At 39.2% G+C, this 23,940-nt stretch overlaps 1 protein-coding gene across 7 annotated transcripts in view; it reads right to left on the minus strand.

The window, feature by feature from the left end:
• MTHFS (methenyltetrahydrofolate synthetase) overlaps positions 1–23,940 on the minus strand; it is a 52,452-nt gene that overhangs the window by 21,862 nt on the left and 6,650 nt on the right. For 6 of the 7 annotated variants that reach the window (XM_510537.8, XM_001154891.5, XM_001154837.6 and 3 more), the window contains one exon: positions 22,297–22,558. In XM_510537.8, coding sequence (XP_510537.1) covers positions 22,297–22,558 — 262 coding nt within the window. Of the gene's footprint in view, positions 1–22,296; positions 22,559–22,760; positions 22,873–23,940 lie in introns of those variants that run through there. The other variant, XM_063794267.1, reaches the window with a different exon arrangement.

The following is a 23,940-nucleotide window of genomic DNA, read 5'->3' on the forward strand; positions in this document are numbered from 1 at the left end:
CACAAAAAAGTTAGCTGGGCATGGTGGTGGCAGGCACCTGTAGTCCCAGTTAGTTGGGAGGCTGAGACAGGAGAATCGCTTGAATCCGGGAGGCAGAGGCTGCAGTGAGCCGAGATCGTGCCATTGCACTCCAGCCTGGGCATGCCACTGCACTCCAGCCTGGACAGCAGAGTGAGACTCTGTCTCAAAAAGAAAAAAAAAAAAAAAAAGTACTCTTTTAGTGCCAAAAAAGCAAATCTGCAAAACCACATACACCAACAATTTATCTTACTTCCCATTTTCCCCCATTCTCCAGCCTCCCCTAACTCACCACTCCTATGAACTATAGTTTCTACAGGATAAAAATAGCCTAATACATCTTTTAAACATTCCTATTCAAACTGGTTCAGGTATATTGTCAGAGCTATCATCACTATCTTTCTCAACTCAATGGGAACTTGAAAGTTAGCAAATTATATAAATGAAGAACAATTCTTGGTTGATTATCACCATCAATTAACTGTTGAGGTGATTTTAGAAAGCCAAACTCTCAGTGGAGTAAAATCAATATGCTCTTTCTAAGGAAATAAGATTACGTAGCCAAAAAAAAAAAAAAAAGGGGGGGACATTGAAGTTTTCTTTAGGCCTCTGTATGTATATTACCATATGTCACATATGACAAATTTATCTCATTTTCACTCATTACTAAGTAGATATTTTTCTTGTAATCCAGCTAAATCTTTATTCTCTTGTAGCTTGTTATAACTATCAAATTCTGAAATATTTCCAAACATTTTTAAATGCAGATAAATGAAAAAATAGAAAAAAATGTAATGATGGTCATAAAAAAAAAAAAAAACCAACAGAAGTTTTCCAAACACATTTCTTAACAATGCCTTAGTCACCAGTAAATTACTAGAGCTAGTATATGTGGGACATAAATTTCTAATTAATGTACTAAGATAATGTTTTAGAGAAAGTTTCTATCAGGAATCTAAAAATGACAATTTTCTAAATATAAAGATGAAGAATCAGCACTAAAACTCTAAAGTTCTTTTTTAAATCTTCAACTTGGAAGAGTATCTCCAGTCAATACAGAGACCTACAATCTACTGGGATCATAGAAGAATGCACACTGTAGCTTTGAGTGGGGTGTGTGTGTGAGAGAGAGAGAGAGAGCACGAGCGAGAGAATGAGAGAGATCACACACGTTGAGAGTGAGCCCAGCAATCCAACGTTGGTATAGACCATGCTAGCATTTTTTATTTTTTATTTTGAGCGAGGTCTGAATTTTCTGTAAATATTTTGCAGTCTGTAGCACAGTGCTAGGAGACAGTAAAAGTAACAGCCAAGGTGTTGCATGCAAAATCAAGTATCTAGCTTGTTTTAAGCAGACTAAACTTAAGTAGGAATTTCCAATGAATAAAGCAGATTAGGGAGAAGCACGAAATATGTAATAGCTTTTATTTTATATCAACTTTTTCTTTCCAATTTCAATGTAGCATTCAATATACAATAGTGAATTTTCTGCAACTTCGAATATAATTTCATGATGTTGAGAATGAGTCATTATTGAAAGAGCTCTGTATCAGGTTTCTGTGTGGAGCAGATTATTTCCTCATAGAAGATAATCTTCTTAGATTCAAAGAGAAATATAGCACGTACTATGAAGGGTTTGGGGAAAGGAGAGGTATTTCTTGGTGTGATGGTTAATTTTATGCATCAACTTAATTGGGCCAACAGGTGCCCAGACCAAATATTATTTCTATGTGTGTCTATGAGAGTGTTTTAGGATGAGATTAACAATTGAATGAGTGGACTCAGTAAAGTGGACAGCCTATCTCAATGCAGGGTGGCCTGAATAGAATAAAAGGCAGAAGAAGGAATTTGTCCCTTCTTTCTTGCCTAACTGCATGAGCTAGGCCATCTCATCACATTTCCTGCACAAGGACTAGAATTTACACCATAGGCTCCCCTGGTTCTCAGTCCTTCGGACTTTGAGTAAACACCACTACCTTTCCTGGGTCTCTAGCTTACAGACAGCAGACTTTGAGACTTCTAGGCCTCCACAATCACATGAGCAAATTCATTATAATAAAGCTCCTAAAAGTATAGATATAGATGTAGATATAGATGTACACACACACACAAACATAAAACTTATTGGTTCTGAGAACTCTGACTATACACTAGGTGCATTTTTTTTAATGTAAACCTTTTCATGAAAAATGAAAAAACGGTGAGTGTTGGTAGCTTATTTGATAATACATACAGTACTTTGGGGTACTGTGACTACATCAGGTCATAAGGAATAAAAGTAAGTATGTATTTATGCCACCAGCATTTAATAAAATATACAAAAGGAACGAAAGCAGACTCTTGGCAAATGAAGTATTTTTAGTCATTGTACTTACTTAAAGAGAAAACAACTCCACAAGTATCCTTACTTTGTTGTGGTATTTAATTACTATTTTTAAAGTTAAATTCTATATCTCTCACAATAAAGATGGGGAGAAGGACCAGTCTGAAGAATCAGTGCAAATATTTCCCATTAAAATAGACATATTTCAGGACAAAGCTTTTAACAATGATATTTGAGAATATGCTGCATCTATAATATAAAATTAGAAAACACAGTCATACAAAAGAATAATCTGAGATTTGTAACAATTGCTTAGAGGTTTTTGTTTTATTTTTTTGAGACACAGTCTTGCTCTGTTGCCCAGGTGGGAGTGCAAGCATAGCTCTCTGCAACCTAGACCTCCTGGGCTCAGGCAATCCTCTCACCTCAGCCTCCCAAGCAGCTAAGACTACAGTCGTATGCCAACACAGCCAGCTAATTTTAAATATTTTGTAGAGATGGGGTCTCATTACGTTTCCCAGGCTAGTCTTAAATTCCTGAGCTCAAATGATCCTCCCACCTCGGCCTCCAAAAGTGCTGGGATAACAGGCATGAGCCACCATGCCTGGCTCACTTAACAGATTTTTTTAAAAGATTAATAATTTTAAAATGTTAATGATGGCAAAGGAATAACAGGATAGACCGAAGAAGAACCCAAATCAATAAAATAGACAAGATAGGGAACTTTGGTTATAAACCCAAATGATTTTGAAAGTGATGGGGATAAAAAGATGAGAGAAATATATTACAGATCCAGAAGAACCAAAGTAACTATAATAATAATTTCAAAAACAGAGGAAAGAAGGGATTATCAAAAAAGATAGTTGAAAATAGTTCCCTGGAGTTAAAAAGGACTTGAAACTTTAGGATGAAAGAGATGACTAAATACCAATTAATTCACAAAATTAATGAATATTAAATTTGGAAATCAAAAATAATAAAAATTCCTAAAAGAAGCCAAGCAATGAAAAAACAAGTTTCTTACAAAGGAAAAAATGAATGACATCAGACATCACCTACAATACTAATCACCACAAGACAACAGACTAGTTGTCTAGAACACAGGTCACAAACTATAGCCCTAAGACTAAATCTGGTCTGTTGCCTGTTTTTGTAAATAGAGTTGTATTGGAACACTGTCTGTTTTGGTACCGTCTATGGTTTCTTTCATATTGCAGTGGCACAATCGAGCTGCTGTCAAAGATTCCATGGCCTGAAAAGCCTAAAATATTTACTATCTAGCACTTGACAGAAAATAATTGCCAAATCCTGGGCTAGAATTCTGGGTGGACAAAAGAAACAAAAACAAAAAACTCTGACCCTAGAATTCTATCCTATTCAAGAATTCACTGATGTGTACAAAGACAGCCTCAAAAATAAAAGCATTCTGAAAACATACCACTCATGGACCATGCTGAAAAAAACTACTTAAAGGAATATTCCATCTGACCAAGAAATTAATCAAAATACATAAATCAAGAATAAAGAAGATATGCTATAACAGTAGGAACAAGGAACCATGAACCCAGGAAAATTTACAGTTCAGTTTAAATGACTCTTCTCTATACTCTATAATATAGTAAGAAAATAATCGAATGTCAATGAAAAAAATTCTTTAAAGAATATACACATCTTTAAACTACTATTAATTTTAAACACCAGTTTATGTTGACAAAAGCTAGAAAGAAAAAGCACATTGGCCGGGCGTGGTGGCTCACGCTTGTATTCCCAGCACTTCGGGAGGCCGAAGCAGGCAGATCACCTGAACTGAGGAGGTCGAGACCAGCCTGGTCAACATGGTGAAAGCTGTCTCTACTAAAAATACAAAAAATTAGCTGGGCGTGGTGGCACATGACTGTAATCCCAGCTACTGGGGAGGCTGAAGCAGGAGAATTACTTGAACCTGGGAGGTGGAAGTTGCAGTGAGCCAAGATTGCTCCATTCGACTCCAGCCGAGGCAACAGAGTGAGACTCTGTCTCAAAAAAAAAGAAAAGAAAAGGCACATTTAATTTCTTGTCTTTCACAGGGGTAAGGTCAATAAATACTATATTTATAATGCTAGTGAGAATTTGAGGCTAAAAATATTTTAATGTAACCAATAGTAGAAATGAATGCATAATTATGAAGTACTAGAGGGAAAAAAGGACACAAAGAAAAGGAAATGACAAAAAAAATTGTCTCCCAAAAACATGATGACAAAGGTAACAGAAAGAAGGCCAGACACATGCATTATTCCCAAAAAAAGAGGACAGACTGAACAGCCTAACTAAAAGACTACCAGTTGGGTACAAATATCAAAAATTCAATCATAAGCTATTTACAGAGGGATGCCCCACAGAAAATTGATGAGGGGAGAAATCAAGACAAAGGGATTTTTTTTTTTTAGTGTTCAATTTCCACTTTATCTTCTTTCATTACCTCTTTTATAATTAACGATTCATTTGCAGTTTTGCTGAATAAAAAAATTATACAAATATTCTCAGACAAAAAAAATTAATGCCAAACTTAAAGGTGATTACTAGAAAAATAGTACTTTTAAGTACTATCAAGGAAACTCTGTATAATGTTTGAAGTGACAATTTGAAATGCTTAAACAAAAAGAAAAGAAGAAAATTAAATGCTGACTTCAAATGCTATTAAAATTAAAATTTTTTAAATAGGCTGGGCGCGGTGGCTAATGCCTGTAATCTCAGCACTTTGGGAGGCCGAGGCATGGATCACGAGGTCGGGAGATTGAGACCATCCTGGCCAACATGGTGAAACCCCATCTCTACCGAAAAAATACAAAAATTAGCCGGGCATGGTGGTGGCCACCTGTAATCCCAGCTACTAGGGGTGCTGAGGCAGGAGAATCGCTTGAACCCAGGAGGTGGAGGTTGCACTGAGCTGAGATAACACCACTGCACTCCAGCCTGGCGACAGAGCAAGACTCCGTCTCAAAAAAAAAAAAATTTAAGTATAGCTACTTTATTTCATTTTAATAGAATACACGAGTCCCAAACAGAAATCCTGCAGTCCAATCAAAATAAGTCTTCAAACTAATGAAGCTTTTTTATGCTATACTCTTTACAGAGATCATTAAGCACACTACAATGAAGAAATCCCATTTTCTCTGATCTAACTCTGTAATATTACCAGGTAACACTGTGGAGCCCTATGACCTTCTGGTCTTGTAGGGCTCAGGGATCATGGGTGTTTAAATAGGGAAATGTCATGTGAGTGATGCAGGACAGGTGAGCCCCAAAACTGGGGTTATGCCCAGGAGGGTTTTTGGTTTTGCCGGGAAAGAATTCAGGAGTGAGCCTTTGACTGAACAGTACTGCTCCTTGCAGAGTAGGGCTAGCGCTCAGGCAGTAGCCCAGAGTCAGCAAGGCAGGGGCTCCTGGCAACTGTATTTAACATTCAGGTAAACCCACATTTGGCTATATGTAAATTAAGGGGCAGGTCAATGCAAATTGAGGTTATTTAGAACTTTCTACAAAAGGATCGTAATTTCCAGGTTGTTGCCATGGAAAGGGGTAGTAACTTCCAGGTCATTGCCATGGCATTTGTAAATCGTCATGGTGCTGGTGGGAGTTTCTTATGCCAATGAGCAATGACAGCAGCCAGGGATCACTTTTGTCGCCGTCCGCTGGTTTCTGCCGGTTTCTCCATTTTATCCTGTCTGGACCACATCCTGTTTTGGTCAAGTGTCGTGACCAAAAATCAAGTCCTGCTGGTCTGTTACCTCATGAGAAAGGATGCCTTTTCACCATAGGGCTGTGCACTTCTGAAAGACCTTAGAGGCCCAGCCTAGCTGACCATTAGGCAGACCACAGGGCTTGCAAGTAGGACGCAGTCAACACCGCAGGGCACTCAGTAAAACCTCCAGGAGACAGAGTGAGAACAGCAAAAGAGGAAGCTCAGGGCTTCAGGACCCTTCAACTTTCAGTCCCCATCCTTCTTTCTGTATCCCTATCTCAATCCCATTGTGACGCCTCCTGGTGCCAGGCTCCGGCTATAGATATATGATGTAGTGGTTTAGGGCCAGGGTCTTAACAGCCAAAGGGACCTGGGTCTTAAAATTATTTCTGCCACTCATGAGTTGTGTGACCATCGATAAGGTACTTCATCTGAGCCTTTTTTCTGATCTATAAAATAGAGGAGCAGGATATTAATAGCACCCATGCCTCTGCAGGGTATGGAAAGAATCAAATGAAGCAATGCAAAATAATTGCTTAGCACAGTTCCTGGCAGGTAGTAAGTACTCAAGAAATTTGGACTGTTATTATTATTATATTATGCATCTCTCCCACATACCACATCCCTGAAAAATCAGAAATTTCCTCTCCTGAACATTTCCTTTCGCAATGATGGTAAGAAATCAGTGAAAATCCTCTCTGAAAAAACAAAATACTGTATATCAAACAAAATCATCCAAAGCCAGCCATTTCAGGGATTTGGAAGCTGACCAAAGACTGACTAGGAACAGCAGAAGTCTCTGGTCCTCTTACCTGGTGAGGTTCCGAGGCCCCCAGCTCAGTCCTCAAGAATGGCAGTTTTACCAATATGGGGCTGGCTGGAAAAAACAGCAGCTCTGCTGCCAGAAGGGGCAGACTTAACTTGTGGTAGGGGGCTTTGTGAGCTAAACATAGGAAAATTACAGGAAGAATTACAGCTTTACTTGCCAAGGTTGTAATCCCAGTTGGTGTAAGAGCATAATGGGAATGTAATGTGGCTATACTAAAATAAGAGGTCCATAGAAGGGCTGAGATAAACTCTTCCTATATACCTGGCTGACTAGAAACTATAGGGATATGCAGGGAAGATCTGAGAGAGCTTGGCAGAGAGTAACAGCCAAGGACAACTAGAGAAGTGCTAAAACTTGAATGCACTCTGCAACTCACAGACAGATCAATCAGTGGAGGGTGGAAACTTCATGCATTCCAGTGTTTGAAAACAACTACTATCTAAATCACTGGCTCAGAATCACTTCTAGAATGGCAGAGTAGAAAACTAAAAATCTGCTCCTTAATAAAACCAGCAAGAACATTGGGAAAAATGGTCAAAATCAACTTTTCAAAACTCTAGAAATTAGTCAAAGGCTTACAACAAGCAAATGTTTATTCTCTGTAAGAACAGTGAGCTTTGTGCCTTTTCAACTTGCCCCATTCCTATACCCCTCTCCCCAGCTTCATGGTAGACTTGAAAATCAACAGCCTTACAACTAAAGTAGCTGTGACAACCACCAACAGCCTGGCAGCCAATGGAGGGGCAGAACAGGTTTGGAGCTCAACAAAAGCTCCATCCCAGAAAACTGTCACTAATTAATTTGTCTGGCAGTTCCCTGAAAAGGTGCATTGTCAGGTCTTATCTTTACTTGATCTGACTCATAGCTCTCTCCATGCAAAAAGCCCTAGCCCTAGGACATTTATTTTAAAAATCAATGGCAATTGTTTAATATCACAGCTGTCTGGGGCAGGAATCCAGTTAGTGCTAACAAGAGGCTGACCAAAAAACTTAAAAGGAAAAACTGGGGAAGAAGATGTCCTGAGGAGCCTTTGAAAAGCTCCGACATATTCCAGGGAATCTAGAAGGCTATCTCAGGGCTGTTCCTTGCTGAGAAAAAGAATTCAGCGATATTTCTCCTATTTGCTTTTGTAAGAAGAGAAATATGGCTCTGTTCTGCCCGGCTCTCAGGCAGTCAGACCTGATGGTTATCTCCCTTGTTCCCTGAACATCGCTGTTATCCTGTTCTTTTTTCAAGGTGCCCAGATTTCATATTGTTTAAACACACATGCTTTACAAACAATTTGTGCAGTTAACGCAATCATCACAGGGTCCTGAGGCGACATACATCCCCAGCTTACAAAGATGATGGGATTAAGAGATTAAAATAAAGACAGGCATAGGAAATCACAAGAGTATTGATTGGGGAAGTGACAAATGTCCATGAAATCTTCACAGTTTATGTTCAGAGACTGCAGTAAAGACAGGTGTAAGGAATTATAAAAGTATTAATTTCGAGAACTAATAAATGTCCATGAAATCTTCACAATTTATGTTCTTCTGCCATGGCTTCAGCCAGTCCCTCCATTCAGGGTCCCTGACTTCCCGCAACAAAAGTGACAAAAAAAAAAAAAAAATCACTAGAGATCCTCAGATCCTCATAAGATTAACAGCTGAATTGTCAATGGCAACCTGGAGGCCAGAAGGCAGTGAAAATAACACAAAGTGCTGAATGAAAAACACTGCCAGCCAAGAATTCTATCTCCAGCAAAGCTGTCCTTCAAAAACAGAGAAGACATGATGCCAAGACAATGCAATACGGAAAGAATCATCTTTTTAAAGACAGTGCTGGGACAACCAAATATCCATATACAAAAGAATAAGTTGGCCCCAACTTACACCATTTACAACAATTCACTCAAAATACATCAAAGACCTAAATGTAAGAGCTAAAACAATAAAACTCTTAGAAAAAAACGGAGGCATAAATCTTCATGACCTTGGATTAGGCAATGGTTTCTTAGCTATGATACCAAAAGCACAAGTAACAAAAAATTATTACATAGGACTCCATCAAAATCAAAAACTTTGCTTCAAAGTTCACCATCAAGAGAGTGAAAAAACACAATGCGAGAAATATTTGCCAATCACATATCTGACAAGGAACTTATTATCCAGAACACATAAAAAACTTAGATAACACAACAGTAAAAAGGCAACGCAATTAAAATTGGGCAAAAGATTTGAATATTTGAAGAAACAATCATTGGCTCACCACTAAGCTATATGGACATAGGAGCAGCACCTAGGAAGCCAGGCCAAAAAATAAATAAGCACACAAAAATTGAGCAGACATATCTATAGACACATATCATAGGGAGATATGTGCTAACTGGCTAAGAGCAAGCTAGTTACCAAAAAACAAACAAACAAACATTTTAAAAAGTAAATCAGAATCCAGAGATACTACAAGATATTATCAAAAAGATTTCAACAACAAAAATAATATAGGACATGCAAAGAAACAAGAAAGTGACCTATAATCAAGGTGGGGGAAATCAGTCAAGGAAAATGAAGTCTAAGTGGGCCAAGATATTCAATTTAGCAAAGACATCAAAGCAGCCATTATGAATATGAGCCAAGAATTAAAGAAAATTCTGTTCAAAAAAACTAAAGTAGGCCAGGCGCAATGGCTCATGCCTGTAATCCCAGCACTTTGGGAGGCCGAGGCGGGCGGATCACAAGGTCAGGAGATCGAGACCATCCTGGCTAACATGGTGAAACCCGGTCTCCACTAAAAATACAAAAAAAAATTAGCCGGGCGTGGTGGCAGGCACCTGTAGTCCCAGCTACTCAGGAGGCTGAGGCAGGAGAATGGTGTAAACCCAGAAGGCAGAGCTTGCAGTGAGCCAAGATCACGCCACTGCACTCCAGCCTAGGTGACAGTGTGAGACTCCATCCCAAAAAAAAAAAAAAAAAAGAGTAAAGGAAACGAATGTTCCTAGAATTAAATGAATATATGACACCAATGACTCAACAAATAAAGAATATCAATGAAGAAACTGAAACTTTAAATAAGTATCAAACTCTACAGTTGAAAAGTTCAACCACTGGCAGGGCACAGTGACTCATGCCTATAATTCCAGCACTTTGGGAAGCCAAGGCAGGTGGATCACGAGGTCAAGAGATCGAGACCATCCTGGCCAACATGGTGAAACTCCATCTCTACTAAAAATACAAAAATTAGCTGGGTGTGGTGGCACGTGCCTGTAGTCCCAGCTACTCAAGAGGCTGAGGCAGGAGAATCACTTGAACCCGGGGACCGGAGGTTGCAGTGAGCTGAGATTGCACCATCGCACTCCAGCCTGGGCAACAACAGTGAAACTCCTTTTAAAAAAAAAAAAGAAAAGTACAACTACTGAAATAAAAAATGCACTACATGGATTCAACAATGGGTTTGAGATGATGGAAGAAAAAAGGCAGTGTACTTAAAGACAGATCTACAGAAATTATCCAACATGAAAAAAGAAAAAAAAGACTGAAGAAAAATGAACACAGCCTAAGTGACTTGTGGGACAATATCAAGAATACCAATATACTATACATGGAATAAGAGTCCTAGAAGGAAAAGAGAGACAATGAGGCAGGAAAAAAATTTTTTTTGAAAAATAATGGCTGAGAACCTCCTATAGTTGATGAAAAAATTAATCTACAGACCCAAGAAGCTCAATAAATCCCATGTAGGATAAAACTAAAGAAATCTACATATGCCAGGCACGGTGGCTCATGCCTGTAATCCCAGCACTTTGGGAAGCCACGGCGGGTGGATCACGAGGTCAGGAAATCAAGACCATCCTAGCCCACATGGTGAAACCCCATCTCTACTAAAAATACAAAAAAATTAGCCAAGCGTAGCAGTGCGCACCTGTAGTCCCAGCTACTTGGGAGGCTGAGGCAGGAGAATTGCTTGAACCCGGGAGGCAGAGGCTGCAGTGAGCCAAGATCATGTCACTGCACTTCAGCCTGGTGACAGAGCGAGACTCTATCTCAAAAATTTTTTTTGATTTTTACACATCAGAGTCAAACTGCTGAAAGAGAAAAATAACTTATTATAAAAAGGGAAATACAAAAATAGAATGAATGATGACTTCTCATCAGAAACAATGGAGGCCACAAGGCAGAAGAATAACATTGAACATGCTGAAAGGAAAAAAATATATATGTCAACTAAGAATTTCATATTCAGCAAAACCCTTTCAAAAATAGAGGCAGAATAAGACATTCCTAGATAAACAAAAACTGAGAGAATTAATTACTGGCAGAGCTGTCTGAGAAAGACTAAAGAAAATCCTTTGGGCCAAAAGGAAATTACAATGGATGGTAACTCGAATTCACAGGAAAGAATGAAGAACACTGGAAACAGTAAGTAGGAAGGTAAACACAAAAGATTGGTTTTTTCTCTTTTCTTCTATTCCTTTTTAAAACATAAGAGTTCTTAAAGCAATAATTATAATACTATTTGTTAGATTTATAGTACATACAGATGTAACTTATATTGCTGTGTGAATTAGGAGGACAAGAGAGACCTCGGGGTAAACCAGGAGGATCTTTTCTGAGTGCACTCAGACCCAGCAGACTCAACATCCAAAAACTGGGCCAAGAACAAAGACAGCACTTGACTCTTATACACACTTCTAAAAGGGGATGGGCTAACTTGAGTCAAGCTTACACTGGCGCAAAGCAAAAGCAAGGATACAGAGGCAAGACAAGACAGTTAATCAAATTGTAACAGGTTCATAACTCAGGATTACACATGACCATTGCTATGCAACTCAGATGGCCATTATCTAGTTTGCCGTAGTGCCTAGCAAGGCTTATTCCATGGCCTTCACTATGGTGCCCAGGTGGCCGTATCTCAGGCCTGCTCAGTTGCTTTATGACCATCACTCCACTGCTTAGATAAAACAGAATACTAGAAGTCACTAGTTACAGGGAACAGGAATCTATAAACTCATACTGTAAAACAAAGAGAAATTTGTTTTTCTTCTCCCTATGTGGAGGGAGTGGTGGGAGAGTCTCCAGAGCACATTCTTCTGTGTCCTGGCTTCTTAGATAGTATTATCAAGACTTTTCCTGGGTTTCGGCTGTGCTCGTTGCTGCCTCTGGGACAAGTCAGCCTAGTACAGGAAAGCTTATTCCTTTTTTTTTCTTTCTTTCTTTCTTTAATTTCCTGCCTCAATATGACAATAATAACATAAATGGGGAAGGAAGAATGGAATTATATAAGAGCAAAGTTGCTCTATTTTACTGGAGTCAGGTGAATACTAATCTGAAACAGACTGTACTAAATAAAAGATGTAATCCCTCCAGAAACTGCAAAAACAATTTAATACATAGCTTAAAAATCAACAGAGGAACTAAAACAGCACATCAAAAAAAATTTAACACAAAAAATTTTCATTTTCATTTGTATCATGCTTTTCATTTGTATCATCCATTAGTGGAATTTTGAAATTCCACTAAATGACCAGTACTTCCCAAATTTTTCACTAAGGTAACTGCAGAGAAAGTTAAAATCCCTGGAGGGTCTGCCTGCAGGCCTGCCCACAGAGGCAAAGTTTTTGCTTTAATATTTTGTGTTTTACCTTTAAATTGTTATCTTTTTTTTTTTTTTTTTTTTTTTTTGAGTCAGAGTCTCACTCTGTCCCCCAGGCTGGAGTCCAATGGTGTGATCTTGGCTCACTGCAACTTCCGCCTCCTGGGTTCAAGCAATTCTCCTGCCTCAGCCTCCTGAGTAGCTGGGATTACAGGCACCCACCAGCATGCCCAGCTAATTTTTTTCCTTAAAATTTGTGAATTTTATTTATCTTCTATATGCTACCTTTGTGATTGTATTTGTTATAAAACTAATGTGTGGTTTGTATGTTTATATGTTTGTTTTTCTGGTTTGTTTCTGCTAAAATGTTGAAGTAAAATTAATAGTTGAAGAAAATTTACCCAATAAGGCCTGTAATAGATGCATGCCTTCTTGAGAAGCAGAGGCCTAAATCAGTGGCTTTCAAACATTTTAGAAACTCAGTAAGAAAAACATCATGACCCATTTTATACACAGCACATGCATATACACACACACATGCACACACATATACACACAAAACTCTGACTAAAATCAAAATTTCTTTCCCAGCTCTTTCTTGTTTTTTAATTAATCACAGGACTTCTTACAAGTGATTCTGGTTCCCTGTGTCACTACACCCAAAGAACACTTAAATTTTTACAGTGGATTTGACTGCTTTAACCCAAAGTAATGACATGGGCAGTTAGGAAGATATTTTTTGTTTCTGTTCAATTTCCATCTCATGATTTGCTGCCTACTTCATCCAACAGTAAATCAGTTTATTCTGCTTTTGTTCTTTTTTTTCTTTTTAAGACGGAGTCTCGCTCTGTCGCCCAGGCTGGAGTGCAGTGGCACGATCTCGGCTCACTGCAAGCTCTGCCTCCTGGGTTCACACCACTCTCCTGCCTCAGCCTCCTGAGTAGCTGGGACTACAGGCACCCACCACCACGCCTGGCTAATTCTTTTTCTTTTTTTGTATTTTTTAGTAAAGACGGGGTTTCAACATGTTAGCCAGGATGGTCTCGATCTCCTGACCTCGTGATCCGCCTGCCTCAGCCTCCCGAAGTGCTGGGATTACAGGTGTGAGCCACTGCGCCTGGCCTCTGCTTGTTTATTTATGGATAATAATCAATACAATCTGGTTTTGTAGATGACGATTAACATAAAAGATAAACATTGATGGATCATGTGCTATTATATCTGCATTTCTTTGCAATACTATCAGTCATTCACTCAATATACAATTCTCAGCTGTACTTTAAAAAGGATATTTAAGTTACTGAAGAAAGAGATGGTACCTCAGATTCATCAGGGCACTGTGCTAAGCCCAAACACACCAAAAAAAAAAAAATGTTTGAAGACTATTTATATGTTTCTCTAAAGGACCATCAGGTGAAAGTTACATGAAGCCATAAGCTTAATATGGAGAGTACTTTTCTAACCTTTTATAAAGTGGGGTAAATGAAATGGGATTCTCTATTAAATAGTGGACTCCTAATCCCTGCAAGTAGTAAAGCAAAAAAAAAAAAAAAAAACCTTTTAAATTACATATATAGGATTTAATAAAGCAAATCCAATGACAAAAGGTATGCTGAGGTGTCAAAATACAGGGCGAAAACAAAGGAAGAAGTGTTTAAATATGACTAAGAAATCTAAGAAGACTTTTGGAGGAGGCAGCATTTAAGCTGGGCATTCATTTACACACAGGTCTTTACTACCCTAGCTTGAAATTTAAGGTTCAGGGGAATAAACTAAAAAAAGAATTTATTTTTTCTAATTCCAACTTCACTCCTCTTAAAAATTCTGCCCTTCCTCTGAATTAAATGTATACAGAAAAACATATAAACCTAAAAGACATTTTAATGTCTCAATTAAGGTGATAAAATAAAAATTGAATTGGAAAAGCAGTTTAAACACCTGAAGTTCTATATGTAGCGAGGTTTAAGTCACCTGGGTTAGTCCTTTTAAAGACAGTTAAGTGTTCAATAGTACATTCAATGAATCATTATGCTTGAGCAGAACATTTAGCAGGCTAGCCCATCTTGGCAAGAATAACAGGGCATAACCCCTAAGGAACTGTCTTTTAATCTTAATGGGCTGGGAGTTAACAAGAAGTAAATTACCATTCTCTGAAATGAGGATATATTCTAAAGCTGCTGCAAAAGATAAAATAGACAATTCTGGAACAGGTCCAAGGAAGCCTATCATGGGTGCACTTCTCATTCAAATGAAAGGCCCTGTTATAAATCAAAGCTGTAGCTGGTTCTTCCTGTGTATTTAGCTGAATACAAAATGACTGGAAAAAAAAAAAAAGCTTAACTTTGAGACCAGAGTACTTTTAGATACATGTGACTCAGTCCAAGTTCTTCCTTGGGAAAATATGACAATGTTCCCATGCATACAGTTACCAAGGGTACCTGTTCCACGAATAACGGTTTTAATGCAGTATGTTGTCAAGAGAGAGAAAATCTAGGTAGTAAAGCAATATTAATGAATGAAGTGTGAAGAAAAATGGCACTTCAAAGGGCACTGGAGTGGAAACCAGAACTGGGTGACCTCGCATTATCATTAACTGCCTGTGTGTCCTTGGGGAAGTGACAGCCTCCCTGGGTTGCAGTTATCCTATCTGAAAACAAAGAAGATGAAGCAAGGACAGTAAGGGTTCACTCTCCCTCCCACAGTGCCTAACTCAGGAGGCAATGTTCTCAATTGTCCAGAGAGGGAGGTCACCCAAAATGCCTACAATGGCATGTGCGATGTGCAAAAGCACATTCCAAAATTACAATTGCTTTCATTTACTTTTAGTCATAACTTATTTCAAAAGTTCAAATACAATTAGTGAGAACGATTTTTGTTAAGCTAAAGAAACACGTGTTAAAGGTTTAGAAACACTTTCAATGAGAAGATAAGCTGTAACTCATATCAAAATATCATACCATGTAGGATCTTATAACTACTTATTTCTTGGCTTAGTAAAAATTAAACATTCTCATAGACATGCTGACAGTCACTGGTGGGACCAGTGGTGTTAGAGTCTCCACAGAATATTATTAAAAATACCCAGACTGTCAGAAAATAAATGTCTGTTATTTAAGCTGCACTGCCTGCCCCCAACAAAAAATAAAAAACAAACCCAGAGACTGGACTGAGAATACCACATTGATCCAGCAGCTGTTACAGCACTCGGGCTCAGGAACCAATCTAAGTATTACTCCATGTACTTAGCCTTACAGAAGAACACAGAAGAGGAGATATGGCAGGTTCAGCATCTTTACCTCATCCAGGGCCCAGCAGCTACCTCAGTACACTGCTTCTTTTGCCTCCTCACTCACACAGGGTGCAGCAAGAGCCAAGGGGCACATAGGTCACCTTCACACAGAGAAGCTGCAACTCCCATTTCCTGCCCATCTTTTATACAGATCTAGTTCCACAGACCCAAGGCTTCCATGCCAACTCACAGCTCCCAATTCAGGTGTAGTAGCACACAGTAACAGGCAGGTACAGGTACATCCCACATTATCACAACTCTATGGCTTCCCCAAAACTAGTGCTGAGAGAAGATAAGTTTCAAGGTTATTCCCCCAGGCAGGCCCAGCTTAGTCCGGGACCGATGTTAACTCTTTACTCACAAATATAAAAAATGTTGGTTGGGTGCAGTGGCTCACGCCTATAATCCCAGCACTCTGGGAGGCCAAGCCAGGAGGATTGCTTGAGGCCAGGAGTTCAAGATCAGCCTGGGCAACAGAGTAGACGTGTCTCTACAAAAAATTTAAAAATTAGTCAGGCATGGTAGTGTGTACCTGTAGTCCTGGCTACTCAGGAGGCTGAAGTTGGAGGATCACTTGAGCCCAGGAGTTCAAGGTTACAGTTAGCTATGATTACACCCCTGCACTCCAGTCTGGGTGAGAGAGTGAGACCTTGTCTCTAAAAACAACAAGTAACAGCGCCTTATAAAACAACTGACTCTAGTATACTTTTTAATGTGTCCCTGTGTACATGCACATAGTTTTTTAAATCCAGATTTTCTTTCATAGCTATAAAGTGTTGATAATCTATTCATTTATACAGGCATGCTTTGAATTCAAAACTGTTAGCTTCACCTCAAGAAACTTTTACTGAAAGTCTACAACATAAACCATATGACTAGGTACCAGGGATACAAATGATTTAGAAGGTTTCTGCTCCGAAAGAGTCTAAGTCTATCAGCAAAGAAAAGGGATATACTTCCAAAAAGAATTAATAAAACGTGGTAATATATGTAAAGTGCCAAGTACATAAGAATTACAGAAGAAAAGGACTAGTACATTGTAGGCAGCCATGGAAGGTTTGGGGGAAATAATTTCTGCTTACTGTTAATAACTGCCATGTATTGATCTCTGACTACATGGCGAACTGTACTAGGCACTTTACATATATCACCTTACTTTATCCCCTCAACAACACAATTAGTCAGTACTGTAATTATCTCCAATTTTCAGATGGGGAAATTTGGACTTTGAGATGTTAAGTAATTCTGCCCAAGTGGTAAAGGCCACATTCAAACTCAGATCAGTCTGACTCCAAAGCTAGTGATCTTAAGCACCAGACTAGAAGAGACTCTCCTGAAGAAACACATAATATATTCTAGACTGGAAAATGGTATAAACAAAATCACTTTCACAGCAAAGCACATAACATTACCCTATGCTTGACCACTCAACATCAGCAAAAACAACAGCAGCCACAGCAGCAACAATGGCATTTTTACTGAGCACCTACTATGTGCCAAACACTAGTCAGACATTTTCTCATTTAAACTCCATGACAGATATGTAAGGTAGGTCTGAGTCCACTTACAGGTAAGAAGACTGAAACTCTAAGAAGTTAAGTGATCTTCCCAAGGTAACACAATTAGAAAGGAGCAAAACTAGAATTCAAATCCAGGTTAGTGTGATTCTCAAATCCATATTTTCCATTACTAGGAAATACTGTCTTCCAGCAGACCACTTTGGCTGAAATAAGGAGCTGTACCAAGGAGGCACAAGTATTAAGATAGAGAGGGAGGTCAGACCCAGAAAGTGGCCTGAATGTTTGGATTTCATCCAATGTCCCTTCTTTTGACAACAACCAGGAGGAACCATTGTTTGCCCAGGTACACAGATCTATTCAGCGTACAGAGAAGGCTTGAATAGGGTAGATGACCTGTACAGAAAGGTACTTTGGGAAAATTAATATGGCCAGGAAACCAATTTAAAGTTTATTCCAATGGAACAGATATGAAGAATGAAAATTGTAGACTAAGAATTCCCCCAAAACTGGAATTAGAGAAAGACAGGTGATAAAAACATTACAAAGAAAAACCTGGTAATAACTGGATGGTGGGAAGGAGGCAAGGATAATTCCATGTCTACAAAGGGGCTGCTAACAGAAATATGAAAAACAAAAAAGAAATGATAAGAATGAATTTAGACATGCTGAAAATAAGGAACAGTGAGACATCTAAATGTTCAACAAAAGGTGAAAAAAGCTAAAAGTTCAATAAAAAGTTGAACAGGACAGCACAAAGGAGAGAGCCCTGTGACATGCCAGCACAAACCTGCTTCTGTGAGGACAACAGGCTAGTTAACTCCACAACACTGGGAACCAGGTCCATGCTGTTCCCTGCTATACTCCCATCACACCTCCCACAGAGCAGTGCTCTACACATCTTTTGTGAATAAAGTATTATGAGCCAATCCAAATTTCTCCAGCCTCCTGAGGATATCATGACTCCATCAAATATGCCTTGATGAAATCCATACCCACTATCTTTTATTATATTCTTGCAGACGCCATGCAACCCTAACAAAGAAAGAAATGAAGTCAATGTGAGCTACTCACAGTGAACCAATCATAACCCTCCCAAAAGTACTGATCATGAACAACCTAGAAGGGTTGTTCAAAGACTCTGTCCTTGATGATGCCCCACTCAATTACTTTAAAATGTTTTATTTGAGGACTAGAAAGTCTTCATTGTGATCATTAAGTTATGGCTCAGGTACCTACACATAGATATTAATTCCCAAAAAGCCTCCAAGAAGATCATAAGTTAAAAATCAGCACTGACAAAGCTATGACTGCAAAGAGCCTATTATATTCTGCAGAATTTCAGAAATGATTGACAACATTGGTGAGTTTAGTTTTGACTCTCCAGTATCCATTCCCCCTTGTTCTGGAAACACAACAAACACTCTCACCCTACTCTCAGCTCAGTGGTTTGGGTAGGGCTGCCGAGCTGGGCATATGACCTAGTCTAAGTCAATCAGCACTTCTTTTCTTCCTGGTCACAAGGAATGGGTCAGGGACAGGCACGTAAGACCCAGGCCTAAGCCAATCAGCCGATTCCATATCTCTGGCCATAGTGATTAATTTCAAGATGCCCATTTGGGTCAAGAAGAGTTAGGTCCAGGACTTTATCGGACTGTTAGAAAACAAACTTGTTCTTTATTGCTAGCAGTAAGGATGCCATGGAACCTGGAGCTGCTATTGGCCACCATGTGGCACCAGTAAATGAAACTGATATAAATGGAAGCAAAGCCAAAAGGCAGAGATAGACTGGCTCCTAATGCCACTGATCCAGCCAGCCCTTCTGTGAACTTTTCAGTCTCTGGGCCAATAAAATCTCATTTTTGCTTAAGCCAGGTTGAATCAGACTATGTACTTGCATTGGAAAAATTCCTGCTCTAATATAATTGCCCAAGCAGCCCTTACCTTGAGGATACACTTGGGAAAGAATCCGACCCTCGATTTCATTTAGCAATCTATTTCTTTTGCTATATATATAATACAAGAATAGCCCATGGGAAATTTTTGCTTAGGAACTTATAATTGCAACTGAGGACACAAAAGCTCACTCTTTTCTAAGCTCTGATAATGTGAGCAAACAAGAAAGATAAACAGACAACAAAAGCTACACCAAGGACAGCCTGAGCTCTGATCAGCTTGTCCCAAACACTGTAAAGCTAGATGTATGCTTAAGCACTGAAGTTGTCACATTTTAAGTTGCTGATGCAAGTAGAAATCCACAGTACAGAGTGTGATGTTAGGAGATAACAAACAGCTGAGGCTGCCTACTCAAACATTTCTATAAACAACAACAGCGAGCTTTGACCCCAGACTGCAGTTTCGAGAAACTGTGGGTATAATCCTCTATCCCTTTACAATCCAGATTGCAAGTATCTGCAAAGAAAAATGCATGGGGGAAAAAAGCCACTGGTACTACAAATACAGCATAAATAAATACTATAGAGGAGAAAAAAAAATGAGCAACCAGTTGTGGGGTTTTTTTGGTGGACGTTTTTCTATTCAGAACCATATTCTAAATTTCTATGTTTTTAATATTCAGTATCTTTTCATTTGACACTTATATTTGACATATAATACAGGTTAGGATATTCTGTTTATGTTCATTTTCTGTCTCATCAGCTATAGTGTGAGTCCCTTCAAATCAGGGCCTTATCTTTCCAGACCTAAAATAGTGTCTGACACAAAGTAGATGGGTGAAAATATCTGCTGAAAATTACCGAAATGTTAACTACTTGGCTAGTAATGAGTTTATCTTACAATGAATAATTCTGACTTCCTTGCTTAAAATTAATAAATTACCATTTATTCGATAGCTCCTATGTGACAAATGACATGCTAAAAACCATACATAGGCCGGGCACGGTGGCCTGTAATCCCAACACTTTGGGAGGCCGGGGCAGGTGGATCATCTGAGGTCAGGAGTTCGAGATCAGCCTGATCAACATGGTGAAACCCCATCTCTATTAAAAATACAAAATTAGCCAGCCACGGTGGTGCACGCCTGTAATTCTAGCTACTGAGGCAGGAGAATCACTTGAACCCAGGTGGTGGAAGTTGCAGTGAGCCGAGATAGCGCCATTGCACTCCAGCCCGGGTGACACAGCGAAACTCTGTCTCAAAAAAAAAAGAAAAAAAAACCTGCATAAATGATTGACTCACTTATTTGGATTGAGATTATCCTAACCAAGAAGTGTAAATATAAGTTAAAAGGAAAAATAATGCTTCTTCCTTACTCTTTTCACCACTGTACTTGAATAGAACCAGAACAAATGCACAAAAGTTCAAAGTGACACACTTTAGCTCAACCCAAAGAAGATGTTCTAGAAGGAGCACAGCTGTTCTAAAACGAATGAGCTGCCTCTAGAGGAATTAGTTACTGGAGGAAACCAAGTAAAATTTCAATTAGCAGGCACATTATAGAGATGATACAAGCATTGAAGGAGCTGTTAACAGAGTCAACTGGAATTGGGACAGTATCCTGGGTTCCACCATTAAGCCTGCGAGTCTGAAGTAGCTGCATTAAGTTTGAGCAAAGTCAGTAGCTATAATTTCCTGTCTTTTCTTATCTATAAACCTAGGCTGCTCTCCAAGATACTCTGTATTCCCTTATTATCTCATTGCCTTAAAATGCTTGCAATCTTTCCCCTTGAAAATATGAAAGAGTTTTAAAATGCTGACATTCATCTGGCCTATTGATGCAGGACATGAAGGAGGTAGATCTGAATGTATTTTTGGTGCCTAACATCTAGCAAAGCCCAAGATTGGACAATACAGGGAAAGTTAAACTAGCAAAGTACATAATCCCTCTACTGTTACGAGTCCTTGACCCTCTCCCCTCTGACTCCATCATACTGACTTTATAGGCTATCGTGTTATATTGGAAGGGGCAGAAACTGAGCGAAGACTGCATAAAGTTGTGCTAGGGCTTCTTTGCAATCATTTAAGTCTTAGTCAAAAATATACACCTCTAAGATGGGTTTCAGGCATTATACTAAAAAATAATACCCTTAGCTTGTTTTGCTTTCATCTCTTTACCTGTTTCATAATGATAAAACTTCCCAAGCAGCTGTTGGCCAGAGAACAGCATGTATTAAGACCCAGCAGTAGAGAAGGCAAAGTGGAGTTGGGAAACAGAGATACTCAGAGTGGCTGGAACTCAGACTATGAAGTGGGGAGTAGAAAGATGTGAAAATAGAAAGATAGCAGGGCCAAGATTAGGAAGAACCTCGTTAAGGAGGGTTTACTTCAATCTAAGGGCAATAGTAAGTCACAGAAAGATTTTAAGGAGGGGAGAGAAGTGGCAGATTTGTGTTTTCAAAATCTTGTTTCAATTACTTTTAAATAACCAATAAAGAGGAAGGAGAGGATGCAAGACATGGAGAGAAAGAACAGTTAAAAGGCCTTTCCAGGAATGCAGGCAAGAGGAGATGTCAGCTTAGACTGCAGTAGTAGCAGTGGGTTGGAGAGAAATGGACAGATTCAGTAAATATTCAGTAGGTAAAATCATCAGGACTTAACAATAGACCACAGGTGGGGCATAAGAGAAAGAGGGGAGTCAAGGATGACCTGGAGATTTCTGGCATGGCCAGCTGGGTAGCTGGTGGTGCCATGTACTGAGATAAACACATGGTAGGTAGTCGAAGTTGAGAAGATATAAGTGCTCATTAACATTAATAATAATACGCTCATTAGCAAGCAGACCATAACTGAAACCACAGGAAATAATTATTCAGGAAAAATATATAGTTCAACCCACAAGGTAGGGCAACAATATGTGAGAAGTCAACAATATTATTCATTTACACTTTACAGTTTTCAAAAGGCATCACATCCTAAACCAGGTAATACAGGTGTCGTGGAACGTAGGCAAAATACAAATTAATCCCTTACAGGAAAAGCAACTCCCACTGACCCACACATAACACGTGGATCTGAGATCTAACAACTGGTCATAATCTAACAACATCCTAACACCATAATACTCACCTGTGGACAAGGCCTCCTCCCGAACATCACCCTCACCAGGCTGAGGGATATTCCAGGATGTTTTGGGAAGTAAAGAAATTTCCTCTGGTGATTCTATTCTCACCATATCCATGTGATTGCTCTGGAACTGGTACCGAGGGATGAAGCAGATTTTGCCTCGTTGGAAAATGTCCTTGATGATCTCTTCTGTCTCAATTTCATCTTGCATGCTCAGAAAGATGGAAATTCTTTTGGACTTCTGATACTCACTGTGGGCAATCACCTAAATGGGAAATTATGGCAATTATATTTTCCAGGACTATATTTAGCAACTCCTCTTAACAATTCCTCCTTTCTCTCTCAGCCTTCTCCAATTTCTTTAAATATTAAAAAGAAAAAAAAAGGGGGGGGGACCAGAGTGATATAGTGGGTCAGACAGTGTTGCATCATGAAGCCTGACTTTTAGTTTGGGACCCAGCACTTACCTGCTCCTTTTATCCCTTCCTGGTACACCCACTCTGGTAGGTGTGAAAACTCATTAAAAGGTCACTGTGGAGACAAGCTGTCTATCCAGAGAATTCCAGGCTTGATCCCCACCTATCCATTTTAGTAGTCTTCGGTCATTTCACATGCTTTCCCTAGAGTCTGCTTTATTTTATCTCTGTATCTTGGCTCCCACAAGCTTCTCCACTCCTTGGATCGTCAGGCTTCTCTCTCCTCCCAAATTCTACCCATTTAAAGCCCAACACAAGCCCTAACTTTTCCTAACTTCTGCCGAACCCTTACTACATTTAGAGTTAATATATAACTTAATAATGATGTACTGTCATGAGTGGGTCACTAATTGTTTCATGTGCCCTAAATGTGGTATCCCTAACCGGTCCATGAACTGAGTTCTCTGAGGCAGAGAACATGCCTCTACCACCCCCAACCCATTTCCTAAAATCCAACTGTTCAAATGAATATTAAAATATTCACAATTATGGGGTGGGGGCAGATCCTGGTGAAAGAAACCATACTCAATTGAATCATCCATCAGGCAGGAGAAGGTAAATGAGCTTTGCTCATCATAGAAATATCAACAATCTCAGGAACTTATCCACACTCAGAAGTTAGCCCTTCGCTCTCTTTTTTCCTTTTTTTTTTTTTTTTTTTTTTTGAGACAGGGTCTCCCTCTGTTGCCCAGGCTGGAGTGCAGTGGTGCAATCTGCAACCACTGCCTCAATCTGCAATCACTGCCTCTTAGGCTCAGGCAGTCCTCCTGCCTCAGCCTCCAGAGTAGCTGGGACCACAGGTGCAAACCACCATGTCCGGCTGATTTTTCGTATTTTTTGTGGAGACAGGGTTTCACCATGTTGCTCAGGCTGGTCTCAAACTCCTGAGCTCAACTGATCCACCCACGTGGACCTCCCAAAGTGCTGGGATTACAGGTGTGAGGCACTGCACCTGGCCAGCTCTCTTTTTTTCCCTTCCTTTTCTGTTCCTCCCTATTCTCCAAACTAAAAAGAAAAGAATACTTTTCTTATTCTTTATAAGACTTTTTAATACTTTTGTTATTATTATATAATTGTAAGCCATAAAAGTAGCTTATAAATATGACTGGCAGAAAGATACAGGAACAGTAAGTCAGGTTATAACTAATAAAAAAGGAAACACAGAAATTAA

Source organism: Pan troglodytes, chromosome 16 (assembly GCF_028858775.2).
Source record: "Pan troglodytes isolate AG18354 chromosome 16, NHGRI_mPanTro3-v2.0_pri, whole genome shotgun sequence".
NCBI classification, from domain to species: domain Eukaryota; kingdom Metazoa; phylum Chordata; class Mammalia; order Primates; family Hominidae; genus Pan; species Pan troglodytes.